The sequence below is a fragment of the Xenopus tropicalis genome, chromosome 5, assembly GCF_000004195.4.
Source record: "Xenopus tropicalis strain Nigerian chromosome 5, UCB_Xtro_10.0, whole genome shotgun sequence".
Lineage (NCBI taxonomy): Eukaryota > Metazoa > Chordata > Amphibia > Anura > Pipidae > Xenopus > Xenopus tropicalis.
In genome coordinates, this window is record NC_030681.2 from 37,527,226 (window position 1) to 37,552,248 (window position 25,023).

The 25,023-nt window shown below is 39.6% G+C and overlaps 1 protein-coding gene across 1 annotated transcript in view; it reads right to left on the reverse strand.

Annotated features, from left to right (window-relative positions):
* The window catches only part of dtd1 (D-aminoacyl-tRNA deacylase 1), a gene marked incomplete in the record, with an annotated part of 98,723 nt that overhangs the window by 73,324 nt on the left and 376 nt on the right, over window positions 1-25,023 (reverse strand). The window contains 3 exon segments of the mRNA NM_001126814.1: window positions 12,505-12,602; window positions 20,365-20,600; window positions 21,684-21,774. Of these exon segments, the coding sequence (NP_001120286.1) occupies window positions 12,505-12,602; window positions 20,365-20,600; window positions 21,684-21,774 (425 nt within the window).

The following is a 25,023-nucleotide window of genomic DNA, read 5'->3' on the forward strand; positions in this document are numbered from 1 at the left end:
AGAAAAGCCTAGAGCATTGTGGGTAAAACTATGTTCTGCCCTAACACCTACATATTGAATCTCTGATATTTATGTCCACAGCTGACATATTGGGCACAGATTTCAGAATCACATTAGGATGTTATGATACTGTCAAACGTAAGCTAGAAAATAGTAAAGCAGTGCACAAACCACCTATAATGAGTGCTATGAGCTTTACCTCTCACCTTCACTAAATCCTTCTTCACTATCTTCCTGTTTCATGTGAGCAATAATTTCTCAAAGAAACTTGCACCTTGCATTTGTTTATGGGCTAAATAATAAATGTGTTTAAAGGGGAATGGTAATACCTATACTTTATAAAAAAAATATAGTACATAAGGTTACTATTAAAAGTAGAAAAGTCTTAGACCCTGTTGCCCAAATGCATGATACAAAAAATGAGGATTGATAGAACAGATATTCTGCTTAGAAAAAAAATGCAACTCAAACATTGTGCTAATTTGGTGCCTCCAAGGTTGTTCAGTCCTTTTCATTTAGGCCCTACAAGATCTATTACACAGAAACTCAAACAGCCCCCCAGCAGCCCCTCTGGCATTTGCCAGAATCCACAGATTGCCAGTCAGCGCCTGATATAGGGGCTAAATTACATGCCCTATAATAATGAAAAAACAACACTTTAAAGCAATATCTGGCCACCTGGGATTGAGAAGGTATTGTCCTACAGTCACTATGCCCTCTTTTCTGTTTTGTTTTCAGCGTGTATCTAGAACAGGGTTGGGAAAACTACGGGCCATGGGCCACATCCAGTCCGCCAACTCCGGCCCCCTTAAAAGAATTACGGACCCTGATTGTCGTGCACGCATGGGGCGCAACCATATAAAAGGATGCAGCAGGGAGCCAGGGTCAGAAGCAGCCAAAGGATGGATAGAGCCACAGGGAGCGGACCGCAGGCCGCTGGAGGGGGAGATGGAGGATGCTGGGAAGGACGCTGGGGAATGGAGCTGGAGGATGCTGGGGGTGGAGCTGGAGGATGCTCGGGTGGGGAGCTGCAGGATGCTGGGGTGGGGAGCTGCAGGATGCTGGGGTGGGGAGCTGCAGGATGCTGGGGTGGGGAGCTGCAGGATGCTGGGGTGGGGAGCAGCAGGATGCTGGGTGGGGAGCCGAGAGGCCCTGTGATTTCTGATGGCAGACCTGGGCGTAATGCTGGCACGGCCAGTCTGTAAGTCAATGTGGCCCCTGAGCCAAAAAGTTTGCCCACCCCTGATCTAAAAGATTTGATGAACAACATATAGCCAAATAAGTAAACAACAACATAAATCCAAAATGTATCACCTAGTTCTATTATAAGGGTATCTTACATAAATTATGTTCATGAGGATCGGGGGGAAGTTGTGACCAGCAAGAGGGATGAAAATACTTGCCATTGGGGAGGCTAGTGTGAGATGTGTCTTTGACAGCCTAATGAATTAGGGCTCCCTATGTGCCAGACTCCAGGGTACCGCTGTGAAACAAAGGTCCAGTATCGAACTATATAATCCCTAGCTGGGCAAATGGAAGGCCAAGGTGCCCAGAATCCATGGAGAACAGTCTGTCGTTAATTGCTATTGGGTTTTACTTTTATATCCAGTCACAGGTTACATAAGACTCCCTTCAGGGACACTGTCCCCCACTCCCTTACATAGTAGTAGGAAAGACATAAATCACTTAATATACCCTCTACACTGCAAAAAGACAGAAAGGGCAACTCATTGTGACCTAGCATGACAGTTTCTCCCGGTGTTTCAATCATCAGAATGAGCCTGTAAGTTCTATGGAGCAATGACGAAATATGTACGAAAAACTATATGTAAAGCCAAGAAGAGAATTTAAGGTTATATAACAAGATTTATTTTACAGTCTAATTATAAATTTAAGCGGGATTCTGCTTAGCTTTGGGATTTGTACTTTCATTCTTTAGTTGTGCTTAAAATGAAAATACTGCAAGTGGACTGACGGGGCTTTAGTAATTCATATTCATATCTACTGCACCACAGCTACACAACCTGTATACTGTGTAGAATCAATGTGTGGAAGTAAAATTTCTCTAGAAAATATAATAATGCTATAATCACACTGCTCTCAGAAAATTCTATTTCTCAGAAAAAAAATGTTTAGGTTAACTGGGCATAATGCTATTAAATGTGACACTTCAATAGGCAGAGTAACCTCAAGGGGAATATAATCCTTATATTAACGTACAATAGTGTGACGTTTTCATTCTCAAAGCCTATACATCATTGCCTGTTTATTGCTATAAATAATGTTTTACTGTATTGTCTCTACTAAAACCTAGTGGCCTGAACACACAAAGAGCTATGCTTTGATTTTGCGTAATAAAAAAAGAATGGATTCTTTTGCTGAAGTCCAGTGTATGCTAAATGAGGTTGTTACTCTGAGATACAACTAACAGTAACCTTTCCAGAGCAGACTCGAGGCAAAATACTATATGTAAATGGGAAAAAAAGATTCACTGGAATTTGGCATCCTGGACAAAACAGAACCCCCTCGGGTAAAAGGGTTTAATCAGGCTGCAATCAACACAATTTTTGATTTGTCGTTCAGTTTTCCCCAATTCCTATTAGGCCTACACTCTTCTGACTATATTGTCATTGAGGAAATGGGTATAGCAATAAATGAAATGTTTGTAGATTTTGCACGATCAGTTGTGCTAAAGCAAATGGAATAATGCTGCCAAGCTCCAGAGAGCTCTTTCCAAAGGGACTGGAAATGGTATCATGATAAACTGTAGGTGGATGATCATTTGTGCTGGAGAGCTATACTACAGTTAAGCAGTGCCAGACACATTATCTAATATAGAACTGCCATACTCAATGCCAGAGAACATATCTACCAAAAGACTGCCACGTTCAATGCTCAAAGGCCATTTCAGTTTAGATCTGTGTTTTTATCTAAGCTTAATGTGTATTAGTGGAATGATGCATGAACTGCAGTGTACTGCCAATTTTGCTCCTAAACTAAAGCGGTCCAAAATTAGTGACAAGGAACAAAGGCAAAGAGGGCAAGCCTTGGAAAAGCAAATAGAACACATTAGCCCTTAAAAATGGCATAACCAAGATACCAAACAGGCATAATGAATGTCTGGACTAGTCAAAGGCAGTGGTCAAGAGCATTTCTACACCAGCTATATGTATGCATTATCTTGAGAATCTTTTACAGCAAGTGGTGTAGCTTTTATACTGTTACTTCATTATTCTGATAAAGCCCATGTAGATCAGAAAGTCCGCCTCAAGTCTACCAGGGTTATGTTCCCATTCTGGCCAGGGAGGCCTAGAATATGGGCAACACACAGTCAGGAAGTTGATACTCATTGGTATCAACCTAAAGCAGACACTGTGGTCAGACACTGTAGTAAAAAAATTCTGGAGTCAAAAATTTCAATTAAAACAGACACTGTGGTCCTATCCTGTAGTAAAAAAATTCTGGAGTCAAACATTTCAATTGATCACACAGGTGTTACAAATAGACATTACGGCTGACCTTGAGTTAGCATTACTATCATTGCTCTCTCAAAAATTAACCAAAACCCAGAACAAATTGACATTACAATTTATAGCAGCTGCACGCTGGGTGATTGCTTTGAACTGGCTGGCTCCACATTCAGCTAACTCTCAAGTAAAAACCTGAATGGAATATATTAATAGCTTGCATTATCTTGCTGCTATATTATAGAACTCAGTTGAACAACATCAAGAAATCTGGGATCCCTGGACATCATTCAGAAGACAAAAACTCCAACAGCAACCTATAACGGATACAAATGGTTCTCCCTGATTTTGATCTGGTCGTTTCCCTTTTCTTTCATTTTCAACGTATTATATACTACTATATAACCTACGCAGTTGTAACATAATTCTTCCACTCGCCTATACAACAAGATGTAATTGTTACTTATGTCACCACTGTTGTTATTAATCAATAAGTAAAATGGTTAAATAAAGAGATTATAAAAAACAAACACTGTTGGTAAAAAAATGCGACAATACCCTACAGCAGGGGTTTCCATTTGGTGCCGATTTAGCTCATTGGCTATGAAGACTTGTTTGTATGAAAGCATCAATTTAATATAATCCAGCCCTCAAACATTCAGAATAATTGGCCCACTACATGTAAAAAGTTGGTAAGCACTGTCCCTATAAAAGCTCTTGTTTATTAAAGCCAGTTGCAGCATCAGATAATATCAAAGAAAGTTGATCCAATTTATATTTTTAGCAGCATTACAAACGATTGCCAATACATAGAGAAAACGCTCTCTTCCTCTTCTAACATTCTGTACAAAAATGAAGTAGAACATGGTCAATGAAAAACAAATGAGTTTTACCAGAGATACGCATGTTACATTTCTAAAACTCTGGACCCCATGGCTTTCCCACACCAGACCACCAAGCAAGTCTTACTCTCTCTCAATAATATTGATGTACCAGAAATGAGTGTAACTTCTGACATATTTACAAACTATGGGCCAGATTCAATTAAATGAGAAAAAGTTATGAAAATGCATGGACAAGATTCAATTTGAGATGCAATTCAACTCAGAAATATAAAGTTTATTATGTGAAAACTCTATGGGAAAGTCTATGGGGAAAAAACTGAAAATAAATTAAGAGAAAAGTTTTTTCTCCTCAAATTAAATCTCATCCATGAGTTTTTACATGATAAACCATGAGATAACTGTTTCTTACTGAACTGAATCTGGCTCTATATTGGAAACATTGACTAAATAACAGTACAACACTTCTATACTTGATCTAATATATGTCTAAGGCCCTGAGAGAAAGACATACTTGTTTCTTAAAGAAGAAAGAAAAGGTAAAGGTAATTAAAACTTTATTAAAAAAAAAAGGCTTATGCAAATACAGATAAAAACACTTACATAACCACTGCTTTGAATCCTATGTGAAAAGAAACACTGCATTACGTTCCTTTTATTCTGTACACATGGTCTTCTGCATCAGACTTTCTTCTCTTAGCTCAAACCTCCAGGGCTGGGGCTTGATCATAAGCTCTCCTCCTCCCCTTCCTGCTGTAATCTGAGCCCAGAGCTACCAGGCAGCAGCCTGCTGGCAGGGAAGTGATGCCAGACAAACAGAGAGAGCTTCTAGGGCTGTTTACTCAGGTATGGTAAAGCATTCTACAGAATAAATGTAGCATTCTAGCCTGCAGTATTGTGGTTAATCTATTGGCAATAAACTGCCTTCTCCTTTAATATATCCCTGTTCCCAATTGCCACTATTTTATCACTATTATAAATATTTGACATGTATAATTCATATGCACCCCTCTGCATATACTTAATTAGCTTTATTCCACAAAAAGTATGTTTAGTTAACATGTTACTATGTATATACTTAATTAAACTTAATTAAGTTGCAAAGCATTGTGGACATAGAACAAACCGCAATAGCTTTTATAAAAGACATGTTGAGGCCTGAGCACAACCTTTACCTGTAACTCACCTTGATATTGCAGTGGCTGAATGAAATGCAAATAAAGGGTGAGTAAGAGTTTTCCCACATCCTGTCCCTTACCATGCAGGGATACGTTATGCCCATTTGTGTAAAATTTATTAACCAGTACTAATCTTTGGGTAGAATTATGCTGGAATTCTGGGAAAGAATGTTGCATTGTAATTTAAAAAAAAAAAAAAACACAGGGAATGGCTTTAAATTTTCGTTTTTGTACGGTTTATGGAATTAGTAAATGAGACCTATACTGTTGCAGTACCTTTAACTGGGGGAATCCGAGATCCTCAGGAACTTCACTGTAAATTTTCTCATACCATATTGAGACAAACAGGCCAAACATTTTATTATAATACATTGAGACAGAGCCCAAAGCTGCACAAAGTGCACACAGCACTGTGCCCAAAACACCCTTTGCAGCCACTTCCGAATAACTTACATGTCAGACAAAATGGCAGTATTGTACTGTTGATTACCATGTTACTGCAAGATAACTGCCTGCTGACATAGATGCCTGAGATGGACAATAGTTTCCCATACTAATAAAGGAAGGTGCCTGCATGTAGATGGGTTAGCTACATTATACTTAAAAATAAGCCAGAGCTGCACAGTACATTCAGCCCTAATCGAGGCTAGGAACTGTTTTTTCTACAACTACACAGAATATTGAATATACACTATGCTAGGTCTCAGCGAGTACAGCAAAAACCCAAATTCAGTAAAGTTCTGCTATACACAGCTGAATCTCACAGCCAGTGACTGGGGGCTGCAGAGTAACACCTGCTGACTTCTTTATTACCTGCCATAAGCAGATTAATTTTTAAAACCAAACAGATTTTTCTTCATAAAATCATTTATCAGCCTAATGGTATCCACAGTCAGCATGAATTCCTGTTCTCTTGCTGAACAGCTTCATATGTTCAGTCAGGAATATTTTAATGTTTCTAATATATATATTTTTTTTTTTTTTTAAATTCTGTTCAATCAAATACTTGCTTACTGGTATATTTACTGGGGTTATTGAATTGCTATAGCATTATAGCAACAACTTAATATAATAATAATTTGCAATTATCATGCAGGGACAGCTCAAGGGCAAGGCAAATGAGACAGGCCCCTAGTTTCATAGGGCCCCACTACATCAGACAGGGCCATTTTACTAAGCTGGCACAACTGGGCCATGTACCCACTGGCACCCCATACTGTGCCATTGGTGGAGTACAACTTGTTCAAAGAGAGTTAGACATACAATGTCATCACAGCACTGGCTATCCACTACAACAGAAAGTCATTGTGTCTGTTTAAGCAGCAGCTTTTACAAATAAATACAGCTCTGGTCCTTTCTTAAATGACTCAGAATCCAACAGACATGATGTTTACTGCAAACAGGGCCGTCTAATTAAAGTGTTTAGTAAATGCTCCTAATCTCAAGTGAAAATGGGTCAGTAGGAGAATAAAACTGTTGTAGAAGAATGTGAAGATTTACTTCAAGGTCAAAAACTATAACTGATATTGCTCCCTGAAATGGAATTATGAGCAGCACTTTGCATCAAAAACACATTGACCCTGTGGCTGCTTGAAGTGAAAGCTTGGTGTCTAATAAGTAGAAAAGAACATATAATAAATGTATTTCGAAGTGTGATGATTTTATTGTTAATAATGTTTAGACCTTCCAGCTACTTAGTAATAGCAGCTGAATTAGGAATGTGTGTGGCATAAGTACTATTGTGAGTCGAAAAATCCTATCTATATAACTATGTAACTATAAGTAAAGCACAGGAAAGTCCAGAACTGCCAGGGTTACTGCCTGTTATCTGGAAACCTGATACCCAGAAAGCTCCAAATTATGGTAAGGCCATCTCCAATAGAATCTGTTGTAAGCAAATATAGTTTTTTTAATTATCTAATTTTTATCTGTAATAATTAAACAACAACTTAGCAGATAGTAACTGAGCTGCATGAATCCATATTGGTGGCAAAACAATCATATTGGATTTACTTAATGTTTTCAGTTTTTAGTAGATTTAAGGTATGGTTAGGGAAACCCCTTAACCATAAAACCTCTGGTCCCAAGCATTCTAAATATTAAGATTTCATGTCTGTACTTTCAGTATCCAGCAAGAAGTGTGCAATGTATAAATGTGAGAATAACCTCAGACTTGACAACTGCAGTGTTTCTCACTCATATAGACAAGAGATCCTCTACACTCACCCATTATCATTAAGACATTCTGTGCATTAAGCCACCAAGTTATGCCCTCCCCTTTAAGCACAACAGGGATTGTTTGTCCATATATTGCAATATACTTCAAGCTGCCCAACTACATCAACGTCATTCCCGGTTTGGCCAGTCCTACCCTCACTTTTATCTGATTCAATAAAAATTCTACTGCTTCAATATACATTTAACAAAGTGACTGAGTTATATAACTTGCTTGCTTTCACACAGAAAAAATCCCTTTATTAATTATCTTAATATTTCCGAGCACTTTGCTGATTAGCCATTCTAAACTTGGAGACAGTGGGGATAACATCTTTATTTTGACTACAGCTGCACATAAAACTAAAGGCTAGCTATGTCTACATCAATATGGTAGTGAACACTCTAGGCAGCTGTGAGAGTTATTTTAAGCACAATGCATTACTTAAATTGGCACAAGGCAACATAGCGTGAAACAGCGGATTGGTGATCACCAAATGCACCGTAACATTATTATGCTGCAGCACATGCTGGCCCTCTGCACTGGAACTGTAAATAGCAACCAATCCGCTTTCATCAGTTTAATACAATTAAATGCAAGCAGAAGACAATCTGGGTTACTGCACTGAGAAACAACTGGACCAATAATAATGAGCCCTGTTGCAGCTAAACATGTAGAAAAATAACATCCCAACAATAGAAAATCCCAAATTCTACATGCTACATGTCGAATACTAAAGCAATGGCAGCTCTCTTAATATTGCTCCCATCTATCAGTTTTAAGATCATGCTTTGTTTAGAGTAATTCCCCATAAACATAATGCTATCCCGGAGCCTGAATATTATCAGCATACATTATCTGAACACACACATATGCCTGAGTGTCAGTGCATGGGAATACATTATGCAAAGAGATTTGATATACTTTTAAAGTTGCCGATTTTTGTGGTACCTCAATACAATATGCTTTGTGCATTGTCAGTGCTGAAAAGCAATTTAAATGCTGTCATTTGACTGTGTTCCCTTATATATACTGTGCCCAATGGCATCATGACAGCACAAATCTTGTCAAGGCTGGAAACCCAGCAATGTACTGTGAGTCAAAAGGACATTTTCCTGCGCCAGTTCATGTGTATTTACTAGAGGGGAATTAAGTTCATACATGTATCAAGGCTGCAGAACCCATGCACTGCCAGAGGGCAGGGTTAAGAAAAGAGGCAGTGTGCACACAACAAGTCATTATTTATAAGCCTAGATATGTTCTTTTCTATTTCCCACACTCACTTGGGCTGCAACATTGGCTCCTGATGAAACAGATGCTACTGTGGTTGTGTGAATGTGGTAGGGACCTTACATTGTAAGCTCCATTGGGAACAATGAACTGTATCTGTAAAGTTCTTTGGAACATGTCGGCACTATAAGAATTAAGGATAACAATATTTCCCAGCAAAGAAGCTGCTGATGTTTGATCATGAGGCAGATGGGCCAAATACCAAAGCACATTAATAAGGAGATTATGCAAAGCTGTACTGGCTCACTGAGCTACAGAACATGTTCATGACCAGGCACATTCCTGTTCTCTAGTTACACAAATCAGTGGCGTAACTATATGTTGCAGGGCCCTCCTAACAAAAAATCTTCAGAGGGGCTGGGGACACACATACACCACAAGGCTCTGCTGCTCACTTCCCCCACTCCCCGCCAGCACTCAGGTAGGAAAGAAGCTGGAGAGGGGACTTTCTGTAGAGAAAGTAGATGCCACAGTCCAGGCCCCACCCTGAAACCCCGCTGGGACTACTTCCTCTATAGTTACGCCACTGACATGAATTCTCCTATCTGAGTATACAAAACTGGATCAATTTATTGTATGATAATATTGGAAATGCTTAGTTTTTTTACAGAATGTAGGTATTAATTTTCAGGGTCAGACTGGGGGGTGCAGGGCCCACCGGGGCTTCTGCTTCAGGGGTCCCTGTACCCCCAATGGCCCCCGCCTCCCCCGTTGCTGAGGCCACCAACACCCTCCAACCCCTTCCCCCAAGCGCCCCTAAAAGAAACTTACTGGGGGCGCATCAGGCCCCCTGGGGGAATCAGATCCGGCACACCGGGGCCCAGTGCAACGCTGCTCAGCTGTAACACTAGAAGGGGAGGAAGTGAGTTTGCAGAGCAGGTAGAGGAAGTTGTTATGCTAATACAAGTTTATACACTAAAGGGCTAAAAGTATCAGGACACATTTTTTGCCAAAAGTATCAAGATAACTTTTAAAATGACATCCCCAGTTGGAACCCTCACTGCTACTTTCCAAACTGTCTCTGAAAGCACAAGAACAACAGGAGCATGGGTGTCCATGTACAATGCCAAGAATCAGCTGGAGTGGTGTAAAGGTTGTTGCAATTGGAGTCTGGAGCAGTAAAATGTGTTTTCTGGAATCATCACAATTCATCATCTGGCAGCCTTGCAGACAAATCTGGGGTTGGTAGATGCCAGCAAATTGTTTTCTGCCTGAATGTTTAATGCCAACTAGTCTGGGATTGTCTTTAGGGACCCTACTTCCAGTGAAAGAATACCTTAATGCTACAGAATACAGAAACAATTCTCTGCTCCCCACTTTCTTAGGGGAAAGCCCTTTCCTGTTTCAGCAAGCCCTATGAACAGTGCAGCCCATACAGACCTAGTTTGCTAAGATGGGAGAGGGAGTGCTTGACTGGCCTGCAAAGAGCCTTTACTTCAACCCCACTGTGGCATGAATTTAGAGCTCTCAGCCCCCCCCCCCCCCCCCCCCCAGTCTCCCTCCACACTATAGCATTCTCTGTGATAATTTTCAGCAGCTCGCTGCACCACAGTATCCCCATCATCATATGTTACAAGTGGACAGCTCTGTGAATTGGAATCCCAGTGCCCAACCTCACTAAAGCTTTTGCGGTTGAATGAAAGCAAATCCCACCCACAATGTTCCAAAATTAAGTGGAAAGCTTTCCCAAGAAGGTCACAAGGATCTGTCACAGGGATTCAAACTAGGGTTTCTAGGGTGAGAAGATAACATAACCTTATAGCCAGGTTCAATGTGTCAATGCACACACCACCAGGCCACCAGTGGTGTAACTTGGTCTTGCCAGGCCCCCCTGCAGAAAAATATTTTGATAGGGACCAGCGCAACCAGTCCCTCCTCCCCCGCCCCCCTCCCAACCCCAGCCTGCCAGTATATTTAAGGTAGGAGAGGGGCCGGGAAGGGGGGATTAAGGTAGAGCAGACCCTGTGGTCTGGGCCCCCCTGCTGCCCGGGCCTCCTCACAACTGCTGAGTCTGCTGCATATATAGTTACGCCACTGCTGGCCACTGAGACCAAACCAACATAACAGCTCGATCTGTGGAACTTCTTTGCTAGAGGAGACAGTACAAATGACTAGGGGGTTGCAGTATGCAAAGTTAGCTTATGGACAAAATTTAACACTAGACATTTCTTTGTAAGAGGAACAGTGCATTTTGCAGCTACGACTGCTCTTATTTCATCTTAAAAGCACCAATGTCATTCAATAGTAAACAAGATCAGGTGCGGGCTGTTTTGTGCCTTTTGAAATTCCAAGGTGATAACTATACTGCTCTGACCCTTTCCTACTTAGAAACCACTACTCAAGTGTATTCTACATACTCCATTCCTATTATTATTACAACAGCTAAGCAGAAAGAAATGAATGGCTGTGTTCCTCTGCTGCCCTCATGTGAAAGCCTAATATTACTGCTCTGCACATGAGTATTAGTAGTAATGTCTGTAGTTTATTTACACAACAGAAAAATAAACAAATTAAATTAATCAGAATATGATCGTATATGTTGTATGTGAATGAATTATAATGGGTCTACAAACCATATGTTGGTATATGTATAGCTATCTGGACTGGAGTATTTGAGACACTCTAATACTATTTCTATTAATAAGATTAATAACAGAAGTGGAGGTTGCCATGCAGAGTTGTGTAGAGCTTAAGGGTAAAGACACACACAGCTACTAGTAGCAGCTACTTGTTGTGGCTACTAAAACAGACAATGTGGATCATTTACTGATAATTGTCTCTATGTGTGTTTTAGCAGAGGCAATTTTCAGTATTGTCTATGGCAGGTTTTTTTCTGGCATTTAGCAGCCCTGACAAGTAGCTACTACTAAGTAGCTCTGTGTGTATTTGCCCTAATTCAAACTTTATTTGAGAACATGCAAGATAAAAACCTTTGTCATTCAAAATAGGACAGTTAATAAATACTGTATATGTACATTCTGATATATCCAGATATAATCATTAATGTAGTTAATATATTTACACTTAGTTTACTATCCCTTTAATTAGAGGTCAAATAAAAATGGACGTAAAGCAACAAGTGAGCTGACATTGTTTAGTAGTATTGTTGTTTCTATGGTTTATGTATGTAAGGAACCATAAGTAGTAGCTCCCTGTGTGAAGTAAGGCTGGGCCTTAAAAAAGTATCCAGCAGGAATAAACCAATCCCAGGACAGGTAGAGCAGGTCTGACAAAATTGTGACCCTCTGTCACTCACATGTCACAGCCTCTCCCGAGCATATAGGTGTCTTGGAATGACCTTACATGCACAAAGGGCATTTTTTCTGCTGGTAGCTTGTTATGCAATTAGAATTAATATTTCTTTAAATAATCCATTTACATAATTATACCCCATTAACAAAACAGTGACAGCTAATCCTGCAATTGTATAAATCTATATTACAGCTGTATTTTCCAATGGCAAAATCATAAATACAGCTTTTATATGAAACCAGTTGATCCACACTACTTACAAGCTTTGGATCAGCTGAAGAGGCAGGTGGCTCCAATTCTATAGTCACTGGGCCATCATTCTGTATGTTCACTTGCATGTAGGCACCAAATTTTCCATCTGAAAAACAATAGGGGAAAAATAATCTTTAAAATGAAAATAATTGCAGATTAGTTGTAGATACACATTACACTATTTTAGAGCGCCACCTAGTGGTGAATGGCAATAACCCATCTCCCTGAACAAGTTGTGTAGGAACTTTGCTATTTGGTGTTGCAATTACAGATCAGTAAAGTTTAAGTGTGAGTTTCCTTAGAGGTTAAAGTAAGGATTCATTCCAGAGAACCGAGTAAATTATCATCTGTTTATCATGCTTAATTAATCACCTAACGAAGGATCACTTGGATACAAAATATGTAATGCAATATACAATAAACAGACAATTGGATAGTTAACTTAGTAAGAAGTGAATCCTTACTTTAATCTGAGAAATCTGAAGGTTTGGACAGTACTTCAACTCTGTTGCAGAACTTTCTGAGAAGACATCACCTAAAGTTGTGTTAACATCTGAGTTTCCTTATAGTGAACTAATAACTTATAACTAAAGGAATAGCAGTTTTGCTCCTAAAACTGGGAAGGAGCAATAAGGACAGTAGTAACTATGACTGCTTTCAGAAAGATAGGGGAACCAGTGGGTCACTGGCATATAAGCTGTTTTAAAGAATAAGTAAAGTTTTTTTTTAAATCTCTAAAATTACTCTGTTTTATTGCTTATTGTTCTATTCATGCCCTCACCTATTTATATTCCAGTCTGTTATTTAAACAACCTCCTGGTTGCTAAGGGAAATAAGACCCTAGCTCCAGATAGCTGCTGAAATACCAAACTGCAGAGCTGTTGAATAAAAAGCTTAATAACTGAAAAACCACAAAAAAATAAAAAATGAAGACCAGCTGCAAATTATCTGGGAATATCAATGTCTTCTCCATTCTAAAAATTAATTTAAAGGTGAACTACACCTTTAATATACATTTAAGAAGGTGCCTACCATCCCCAAAGTTCAGGGGTAACACTTTACCACAGGTGGTGCTGTACAGCCAGACTATAATGGCAGGATGGTGTGGATTAAAGTAGAAGTAGAGTATGAAGGGTAGGGGAGAAATGTATGTGTATAGAAAAACTTGTTTCCCCTTGAAAAATGAAAAACAAAATATAAGCTATAACAGATTCAGGCATGACTACAAATGTTAATATAGGAGAAAGCATCCCATCTATCCTCACTAACCCCAGAATTGTTTCCAGCAATAAAAAATGTACCAAAGAATCATACAGGAAAGAGGAGAACCTCATACAACCAGGCTTTATATGGAGCTTATCCAACCACTGGGGAGGTCTGCACTGATAAATTACAAAAATCTACTAATAACATTAATAGATTTTTTAAATCTAAAGGGGTTGTAACCTTTTATTATGATGTAGAGGGTGAAATTCTGAGTCTTCATTTTTTATTATTTGTGTTTTTCCGAGTATTTAGCTTTTTGTTCAGCAGCTCTTCAGTTTGGAATTCCAGCAGCTATCTGGTTGCTAGGGCTCAAATAACCTTAGCAACCAGAATGTGGTTGGGATGAAAGACTGGAATGAGTAGGAGAGGGACTGAATGGAAGTATAAGTAATAAAAAATGACAAAAATTGTAGCCTCACAGAGCAATAGGTTTTTGGCTGCTAGGGTCAGTGACATATTAAATAATTCACATATCATAAAAAAATTAAAACAAATTGAATATCTGCTAAGAACTGGCCCTTCTATAACATACTTAAAGGTAACTTACAGATGACCTACCCCTTTTAATGAGGATAGATTTTAAGCAGATAAAACAAAACAATGGCATTGCAAAAAAACTGTGTATAAAATGTACAAATCTGTTTCAGTTGTTGAAAAGAAGAAATGTTATCTTATGGTAAAAAGTAACGACGGCTGTATTTGGTCTCTTGCATCTCTTTCCTGCATGAAAGCTGCAAGAAGCAGCCCAAGCGGATGTATGCAGTCGCTGCTCTGCGCAATTACTATGAATGATGGCAATGTGGTGCAATATGGACAGCAATTTGGTGAATGGGCCCTTACAGGCACAATCCATCCCATCATGCCGCAGGTGACCAAGAGTGTTTTACAAGCAGGCAATGGGTTCCACAAGAGCAAGCGCATACTGTGTATCAGCCATGCCAGAGTGGGGCTGCTGTGAGCAGACTGATATGTTCTTCTGAAAGAGAGAAACATTGTAAAATATAAATTAAAAAAATCCAAAACTTTATTTTAGATCTCAGTAACATGACGTGTGTTCTGTACTTGCCAGCATCAAAATCATTTTTGCGGAGTACAAGTATTTATTTCTGCTTTAAACGTAATAACTAAAAGAAATAACACTGATCAGTTGAGCTGCTCATTACCAACCATTACCATCAGCAATCACCTAGAAACGTCTGTATTGATTTAAGCATGGGGGAAAAAAATACACTTGTTTAGAACAGATACAGCTCTCACCTAGAACTCTGCAATCAGTGAGGAGAAAGACACAGCCGAGCAACATCATGATCTCTTGGCTCTTGGATTGTCATAAAAGCACACAAGGGGAGAGAAATGAGGGCTAATCAGTCTATCTCTGTCTGAGGAAATCAGTTAAAGAGCATCAAAAGGCTACAGGTTCCTGTTATAAAATAAACAACACTGTGAGTGCGTCACACTATAAGCCTGCAATGCCCATCTGGGTGCTAATGAGCTGCCTATGGCCTGGCCAATACATTATATTGTACCACTATTACAGTCTTCTGTTTTGGGCTCGTACGTGCTGTGTATAGTGTACCCTCCTGTAAGACCCTTTCGCTGGTATTACAGTACCAATACCTGCACCCTAGTTGCCACTGCAGTGGATCTTTTGTACTACACAGATTCTAGTGCCTGTGTTAAAGAGATATGATGTAGACAATGATATTCTGAGACAATTAGTTTTAATTTTTTCCTATTTGTGGTTTTTCAGTTATTAAGCTTTTTGTTCAGCAGCTCTCCAGTTTGGAATTGTAGCACCTATCTGGTTGCTAGGGTCTTGTTTACCATGACAGGTCCCTACCATGGCTAGGTGGCTAGCCATACCCTCTGTACCATGACACACATTGTGGCACACTGTCTATGGTACAATATGAATGTTTGTGCACACACATTTTTCGGGAACCCTATTTCGACCCCCATCTCCTGGTCACATCTGGTCTAAAAACCACCTCAGATCCAGTTGATGTTGGGCGGAGAAGTTTATTTCAATATTGTGTATTTGTGTCACTTTAGGTGTCATTTATGACTGCAACTGGAGTGGGCTTAGTGCAATTTTAAGTGCAATCACAATGTTTTTTATTTACAAATTAGGAGATTTTCTCCATGATTCCAATGTAATTGCAGTCGTCAGCAGGAGATGTATCAGACTCAAATGCTGCGCTACTACACAAATTAAATGCAATTGCACTGAAAATGTTATTAGTCCAGTTGGTGCTATATACTATGAGAGTATATGATGTTATGGTATATACTACCTAGATCAGGTCTATGTTTTTATTTATTATTACTCCTTCACTCCAAGTTCTTTATTTTAATTTTTTTTCTAATTAACTAATTTTTATTAGTTAATTAACTAATTTTTATTAGTAAGCAATATTATTACTGAATCTTTTTTTTGACCCTTAGATTACACTGTTAACATATATTTAAAAGGACTGTGTTGATGTCATCATATCTAGGGTTCAACCCCTGAAACACGTCAGGCTTTTTGCGTCCCTCTTATGTTTTCACATGTGGGCCCTATTCTTTCAGCGTAGCTGCACAACAGCTACTGACATCAGCTGCTGTAGGAACTCTGGAGCTACCGGCTGGTTCAGAGTTAGGCCTTTGCCACATGGAGCGGTTTGGCCACTACCCTCAGCGTGTGTTTTTCTGTCAGGCTGAGAGAAGCGCATCCGCTTCCATACACTGCTCCGTGTGCCTCCACCGAAAAATACAGCTTCTGACAGGATCCAGGCAGAAAAACGCAGGCTGGGAAAAGTGGACAAACTGCTCAGTGTGCCCAGGGCCTTAGCTGTAGTACCAAGGCTCCTTCGCAACTTTGTGAAATTTGGAACAGGAGGCAGGCAGCACCGATTGCAACCATAAGGAACTGCAAGGAGCACGTGTTGAAGCAAATATATTAGAACCCCCATTTTAAATTTTTCAGGCGACCAGAAAAAATAATGTAAAATGTAAAAATCAGGGAAATGCATTATATATAGGTGGGACTACAAAAAATATGGCATAAAATGAATCTGGGTATGTAAAACTGAGGTTTCATGAAGGGATTTTTTTTGCAAAGGGCCCCTTTGCAAAAAAAACTTTTTTGTCTTCATTTTGACATGTACTTGTCCATTTAGTAATGCATAATGCAATTATTATCACACATATCTGTGCCAATCTGTTCTTCCAACAGAATATGCTTTAACTTAAATTTGGTGACTTATTTGGGATTTATTTGCTTCCAGTTTAAGGCAATTCTAACACACTGTAATAAACAGACTCCTTAAACTGTTATGTGGTTTTCTGTTACAGAGATTCTGCAAACACTCCCAAAAAAACTACCAGCAAAAAGTAACTGCCATGAATTATTCAGCAGTACAAACAATGCCCTAGAAATATAAAATATTGCTCCATTTTGCTGAAATGAAGTGTTCATTATCAGGGGGAATATCTGCACACAAAATAGCAACTGACTTTTATTCCGGCTTTTCTGAGCAACTTTATTTTTATAGGCAATATAACAAACAGGAGACCTTTACATCCGCGCAGAAGCGCCACACGGCACACATAAATCAACTGACTATTTTTATAGCAGGGCTGTTATAGATGAGGGGAAAAAAACATAAAAGTACTTGGAGCTGACAGCTGACAAACGAGCTTTTAAAGAATAAGAAAAAAAAAATTTTCTCAGTATTCAGGCTCCAAATGCTTAAGCAGAAATGTCAGTGTGGCCCAGCTTTCTCCTGCCCTGGGGTCTGCCAACAGGACTCTGTCTGGCAGAAAGTATGCAGGTTTTCCCAGAGGAACTACATTTTTTTTTACAGTTCTCTCATCTATTAGATAGATAATCTTGACAACTGGCAACTTTGTCAACATTCATCCCCCAAGTGTTCAGTTGGGTTAAGGATAGGGCTCTGTGGAAGCCAGTCAGGTTATTCCAACCCCATCTCAGCAAACCAATTCAGAATGGATCTTATTTATACACTGGGTTACTAGCCTGTTGAAACATAAAAAAATGCCTTCGCCAAACTGTTGCCATAACATGTGAAGCATGGAATTGTCAAAAATATTGCTGTGTAATGAAGTGGTACCTGTGTTTGCCAATGATAAGCATGGCTTAAAGGGGAAGGAAAGGCTAAGTCACTTGGGGGTGCTAAAATGTTAGGCACCCCCAAGTGACTTGAATCGCTTACCTCGTACCCCGGGCTGGTGCCCCTGTTAGGAGAAAACCGCACCGCGGTAATGCGCTTCCTCCTTCTGCCATCGCTAAGCCTTGACTGAGAGTCCGGCGCATGGACAGTAGAGTGAAAAAGCCGACTTCTCTGTTAAAGTTCAGCTTTTCACTCTACTGTGCATGCAAGCGCAGCGAAGAAAGAAGGAGGAAGCGATCACTGCTACCCTGGGCTGGTGCAGTTCTCTCTGTACAGGGGCACCAGCCCGGGGTAAAAGTCACTTGGGTGTGCCTAACATTTTGGCACCCCCAAGTGACTTAGCTTTTCCTTCTCCTTTAATTAGTTAAACCCAATAATAAAAGGGGTGTCCACATGCTTTAGCCATATAATGTTGCCATCTCTCTATGTGAAGTTACTCAATTATATATGCTAGCAGTAAGTAGTACAGGTATGGGACCAGTTATCCAGAATTCTCGGGACCTAGGTTTTCTTTGGAAAAGGGGTCCATAATTTGGATCACCATGCCGAAAGTCTACTAAAAAAATAAATTAAATAAACCTTATAGGATTTTTTTGCCCCCAGTAAGGATTAATTTAGAAGGCCAATTCACATCAGCACAAGCTTAGGTCCCCTAAATGGGACCTAAGGGGGTGCAGGCCAAGGTGCAATCGCACCCCCAATAGTTCTCTCCTGATTATATCTTAGTCAAGATTGCATACAAGGTACTGTTTTATTATTACAGAGAAAAAGAAGATTACTTTTAAAAACTTTAATTATTTGATTGAAATGGAATCTATGGGAGATGGTCTTCCTGTAAATTGGAGCTTTCTGGATAACAGGTTTCCCAATAATGGATCCCATGCCTGTCCCAGAAATTATAATAGGGAAAAAGTCTGTATAGAAAAGTAGAACTGTAAATATATACCTCCCCACAGCAAGTACAGAGACAAAAGACTAGGAATTTAAACCTTTTATTTATTATAATGACTCCATAAAATCTTGTGGCCAGTAAAAATTAAAAGGCAGCATGGTTGCCAGTAAAAATTGAAATGAATGCGGGGTTGCTATAATAGCAAGTTGCCCACCTTACAGAAACCAAACCTTCAGGGCTTTTTGGTGTGAAACTCCTTTAGCACATCAGTGTAACAGACCATCAAACAGCATGATGCTGACAGATAGTAGTGCCAAAAGTATCTATTGAAACAATCCATTTCAGAAATGGAACTCATTCTTCGCAGATATAACAGTGTCAGTGCCAAACTTTAACTGATTGCGATGATAGCACATTAACTTTATTGCCTGTGCTTCCTATAATCTGTGTCATTTTTAACTGCCATGAATAATTTGCTTTTACAGTTTCAAGGCTTCATAATTCCCCCGATCAATAAAATGAAGATTCCAAATGAAAAAAGGTTACAGCTTACCCACTTTCTTAGAAAAATATAAGGCACGAGTGAAGAGCACACTACATGAATTTTGAAAATACTAGTTTTATTAAAAGAACAGTAATACCAAAAAAATTAAAGTGTTTTAAAGTAATAAACTATAATGTACTGTACATTATTTTTTTAAATGACTTGCACTGGTAAAAAGTTGTGTGTTTGCTTCTACTATAGTTTATATAAATAAGCTGCTGTGTAGCCATGGGGGCAGCCATTCAAGCTAGAAAGAAGAAGAAAAGGCACAGGTTACATAGCAGAGAACAGATAAGCTCTGTAGAAAACAATGGTCTTTTACAAATCTGTTATATGCTATGTAACCTGTGCAATTTAGCCCTATTTCAGTTTGAATGGCTACACAGCAGCTTTGTTTATATAAACTATAGTAGTCTTTCTGAAGAAAACACACAACTTATACCAGTGCAGGGCAACACTACATTATATTTTAATTATATTAAATACACTTTTATTTTTGGTGTTGCTTTAAAATATTAATCTTCTATCAGAAATGCACTTAAGTTAAAGAAACTATTGGTCTGTTAGGCTAAAATATTATTGTTACTATTAGATAGCAGTTGCAATGTCTGCTCCTTCTATAGCTTCACCACTGTCTACAGGAAGTATCTTGTGAAATATGTGAGCATTAATTTATTATACAGCAATCTAGGCAGATTAAGTGACTTATTTGTGGTTAACAATGAATTTGGGGTGAAAAGAGCATGATCTGGGGTTCCTCTCACTTTTGCATCTCCAATGCCCCATTTGCACACCAAGAAGAAGAATTAGCAGATCAAGTTTTGGACAGACCAATCAGAAATTTGTACTAAAACTATACGTTGAGACACCATGCATGCCTAGACTCTTAGGTAATGTGGTTTATATAGATCAAACTGCCCAAACACATCTGGTTATATATTGTAGCCCTTACAAACAAAAAGAAAACCCCTAATGTTTTTGCTGGCAATACCTTGAATGAGTTCTGGTTTGTAGGCTTTCCGCATTTGTTGTAAAAAGACATTGTAGAAAGGCTCTGCTTGCTCAGAAGGCATAGCCATATGGTAGTCTGGCTTGTTTCCTTTAAGGACGCATTGCAGGGTAAACTGGCTCACACAAAGCACCTCATACTGCTTATCCATTACACTCTTGCACCACTGCTTTCCACTCTCATCCGCAAACACACGCAGATTCAGAATCTTCCGCACCCTGTAACAAAATAGGAAAAGATTTAATGTATAAGTAGTCGGGAAAATATTTGTAAGGAGGTAGCAATTAATAAAAAAAAAAAAAATTTAAAAAAAGCTCTCAGATATGTGGAGGGAGGAGTTGATAAGGAAAGTAATGAGAGAGCTAACTGCTTGTGGTGGTAAGGGGGGTTACCAGCACAGCTAAACACCACTCTAGGGGCATTGGCTACTACAATAATTATGGCAATTTTATACTTAACGTAGAGTAAAGGTGGCCATACATGGGCCGACTATAGCTGCCGATATCGGTCCCTTGGACCGATTCGGCAGCTAATCGGCCCGTGTATGGGGAGAGCAGAGCGGCCTGGCCGACCGATATCTGGCCTGAAATTGGCCAGATCTCGATCGGCCAGGTTAGAAAATCTGGTCGGATCGGGGACCGCATCGGCTCGTTGATGCGGTCCCCGATCCGACTGCCCCATTGCCGCTCACATAATCCGATCGTCTGGCCCCAGGGCCAAACGATCGGATTATTATTTTTTTTACCTAAATGGTCCCCGATATCGCCCACCCGTAGGTGTGACATCACCAAGCGAGCGGATCTGCTCGTGTATGGCCACCTTAATAAAAGGCAACTCTCTGGAACCAATCAGTGCAAACTTTAAACCTGTTATTACATTATATCCTAATGTGCTGCTGAAGCCATAACAAAAGCTCTGGCTCGGTTCTTATGTTTAACACAAGGTTACATGTATAGAGTTAAACAGGCGAGAATCCTATCACAAGCTATCTCAATGAAGGTCCCCTGCCAGACATGATGGTGAGATTCACAGACCCCAAAAGGGACAGTGCTTGCTAGCGAGTGGGCAGGGTTTATGGAAAGGTTATGGGCATGTTCAGGAGTAATGAGGAATGGTAACATAGGATCAGTGGTGTGGAGTATATAGTCAAATTTTTTTTGTATTTTTTTATAATTGGGGCCCCATACTACTTAGTTGGCTACATGGTGATTGGACTATTAACCCTTTCAGCCTGGAGGGGCGAACCCTGCTGAATATTGGTGGTGACCTTTCCATTAGCATAATATTTGAAACATACTTACATATACTCAATATCTTTCTGGGTATCTTCCACTGATATACCCAACAAGACACAGATGCCTCTCCCAATGGAACTGATCTGCTCATCTCCGACTAGGAAAAAAGAACAGGTACATATGAATGTTTAGAAGCACAGCTATGTTATCCAGACAAACCAGCATTCTTAAGAAAACCTACTGTGGCAGTAACAAAACAAAAAGTGGCAAAAGTCCTAAGGGCTATTTTTTATATATATATTTGCACAAAGCACAAAAAATCAGCACAGCTAATGCAGCTCCTTATTCACTGCTCTGCCTCAACTTAGAATATGGAACGTGGATTTCATTTATTGGTCTTAGTTACTAAATAAGTGAAAAAAAAGAAACAACTTGAGCAATTAGTCATAATTATTGTTTTTTTTTTTCCACCAAACATACACTTTGCTATAAAATGTGTGTGCACCACAACTTGCATCTGGTGTATCAATCCTAGAGGTGTACTTGTTTTGTTAATTCAAGTAGCGGCAACATGGACATGTGTGTTATGAGTGTGTAAAATTAAAGGGGACCTGTCACACAGACATAAAAAGCTGAATAATAAAAGTCCTTTTCAAGTTAAACATGAAACAAGATTCCTTTTTTATAACACATCCATATCCATTACAAAGGCATTTCATTTTAAAATCCCAGCTGTCAATCATGTATCCTGCCCCATGTCTATGCCTTAGGCATACAGTTGGGGCAAAAAATAACTTTAGCTTTCCATTCAGCACTGCCTAGATGTCACTGCACTTCTCACTTTTCCCCTCCCTCGCTATCATCTAATTATGTAGCCAGTGCATGAGTATGGGCATCTGGTCCCCCATTCTATGACATAAACAAGATTTTGGCATGATACAAAGCTTGCCTTAATAACAGTGTCCACAAAATAGCAGCTGCCTCCTGGCTGTGATTGAGTAATTCCAAGACTGAATGAAACAATATTTATACTATTTATATAGTGTAAGTAAAGTTTATTTTGCTCAACTAACATGATAGAAAATAATTCAGGGTTATTATTTGGGTGACAGGTCCCCTTTAATAATATAACAAACACAACACAAGCGGATCATGGCAGGGCTCCCTTGCACCAGAGCACACTGCACCTTGTGAAAGTGCAAAAGGCATTTCAGTGCACAGTGCAAGTATAAAGAAGCGCATATGCAAAAAGATAATTTTCCTAATTATAGTCTGAAGAGACAATCCTAGAGTACTTAGCACCAGGCTTTATTACTCTTCATTTATTTATATAGCTCCAAAATACTCCTATGGTCTCCATTCACACACACTATGGGGCTGATTTACTAACCCACGAATCCGACCCGAATTGGAAAAGTTCCGACTTGAAAACGAACATTTTGCGACTTTTTCGTATGTTTTACGATTTTTTCGGATTCTTTACGAATTTTTCGTTACCAATACGATTTTTGCGTAAAAACGAGAGTTTTTCGTATCCATTACGAAAGTTGCGTAAAAAGTTGCGCTTTTTTCGTAGCGTTAAAACTTACGCGAAAAGTTGCGCATTTTTCGTAGCGTTAAAACTTAAAAGGTGCAAAGTTTCGCGTAAGTTTTAACGCTACGAAAACAGCGCAACTTTTTGCGCAAGTTTTAACGCTACGAAGAATCGCCAGATTTTACGCAACTTTCGTAATGGCTAAGAAAAACTCGCGTTTTTACGCAAAAATCGTATTGGTAACGAAAAATTTGTAAAGAATCCGAAAAAATCGCAAAATACCGATCATTACGAAAAAAACGCAATCGGACTCATTTCGACCCGTTCGTGGGTAAGTAAATCAGCCCCTATGGGTATCTGGAGCCAATAAACCTGCCTATATGTGTTTGGAGTATGGGAGGAAACCAGAAAATGAGGAGAAAACCCACTCAGTGAGAACATACAAGCTTCTTGGAAATAGTGCCCTGGATAATATCTACCCTTCAACTAAAAAGCTGCAAGGCAGCAGTGCTAACCATCCCTGACAATTCTGCCTTATAATCATAAATGTGCTCTGTAATGTGGACTATATTTAACCCACACATATAAGAGCATAGAATACTGAGTGGCACAGTAACACCAGCAAGTGTTGAGTCTTATACACCTGAAACCACTGCCTTCTTATTGGAGACTGTTGCACAGGAATTAACCCATCAGCCACCACACCCACAGCTTATTCCAAGAAAATATCAGATGGTGCTTCTCTGCTCACTGCAACTTAATTTCCTAAATAGAGCAAAATGATGATTATATGATGATAAAATGGCCCTTTTTCACTAAATTCATTTTCAGCTGACTTTAGACAGTAGATGAAATGAACACCAGATGGCACCGTTTCTTAAATTTATATTTGTTTTTAAACTGCTAATATGAAAAATAATTTAAGTAAATTGCAAAATTGCTTAGGAGACCACACTGAGTGAGCAATGTGACATGAATTTGGGACATTGCAAAACAAGCAGATCTTTGGCCATCAGAGACAGAAATGATGTTGTGCAGTTGGTTAGGAACCAGGAAGTCACAACCACAGTCTGTCACTGGAAATTGGGAACACTTGACAACAATAACTGTGGTACAGCAGGAGGGCTAATTCCATATTTTATATGCAGAACTAGGGCTCTAGTGAGGGGCCAATAAGGCTCCTTATCTGGGGAGATAAAAAAAAAACTGAGCTCACAAATTTCTGACCTGCAGCCAATCAGCTATAACCTATAATCCTCACTATAGCTCCAAAGCAAAGGTGGTTATAGAATATATATACTAAATACAGAGCACACAATGGTCGGGCCAGCGGAAATCAGCTCTGGACTGAGGGGGGGGAGCAGCGAATTGCCAGACTTTCACTCTGTATTACCAGAGAGTGTCACATGAAGCAATAGGTTGGGGGGCTGGGGAGGGGGTCTGGGAACCGGATGTTATCCCCTGTGCACTTGTGCAAATGTAAAGTGACCAGATTTTGAAAGCAAATACTGGGGACACCTCTTAATAAGGCATTAAAGTAGCCTTGCGATCTTCTGTGCTGTTCGTCAATCGGCTGATCACGTCTGCGGCTTGCAACCAGGCACAGGCAGCTTGTTACCTGAAGAACTGGAGACAGCTCCGCTCCGCACAGTCAGCACGAAGGGCGGGGAAGGGTTTTAAACTTAATGACAGCTCACAGGGACGCTTCATGGGGCCACAGGGCACAATGTCTTGCAACAGGGTTTGTCACTATGCGGCAGGGACAGATAGTAACCTTATACAAACGGATGGGAACCTTATACAAACAGATAGTAACCTTATACAAACGGATGGGAACCTTATACACAGGCAGGTGACTGCACTGGGGCAATG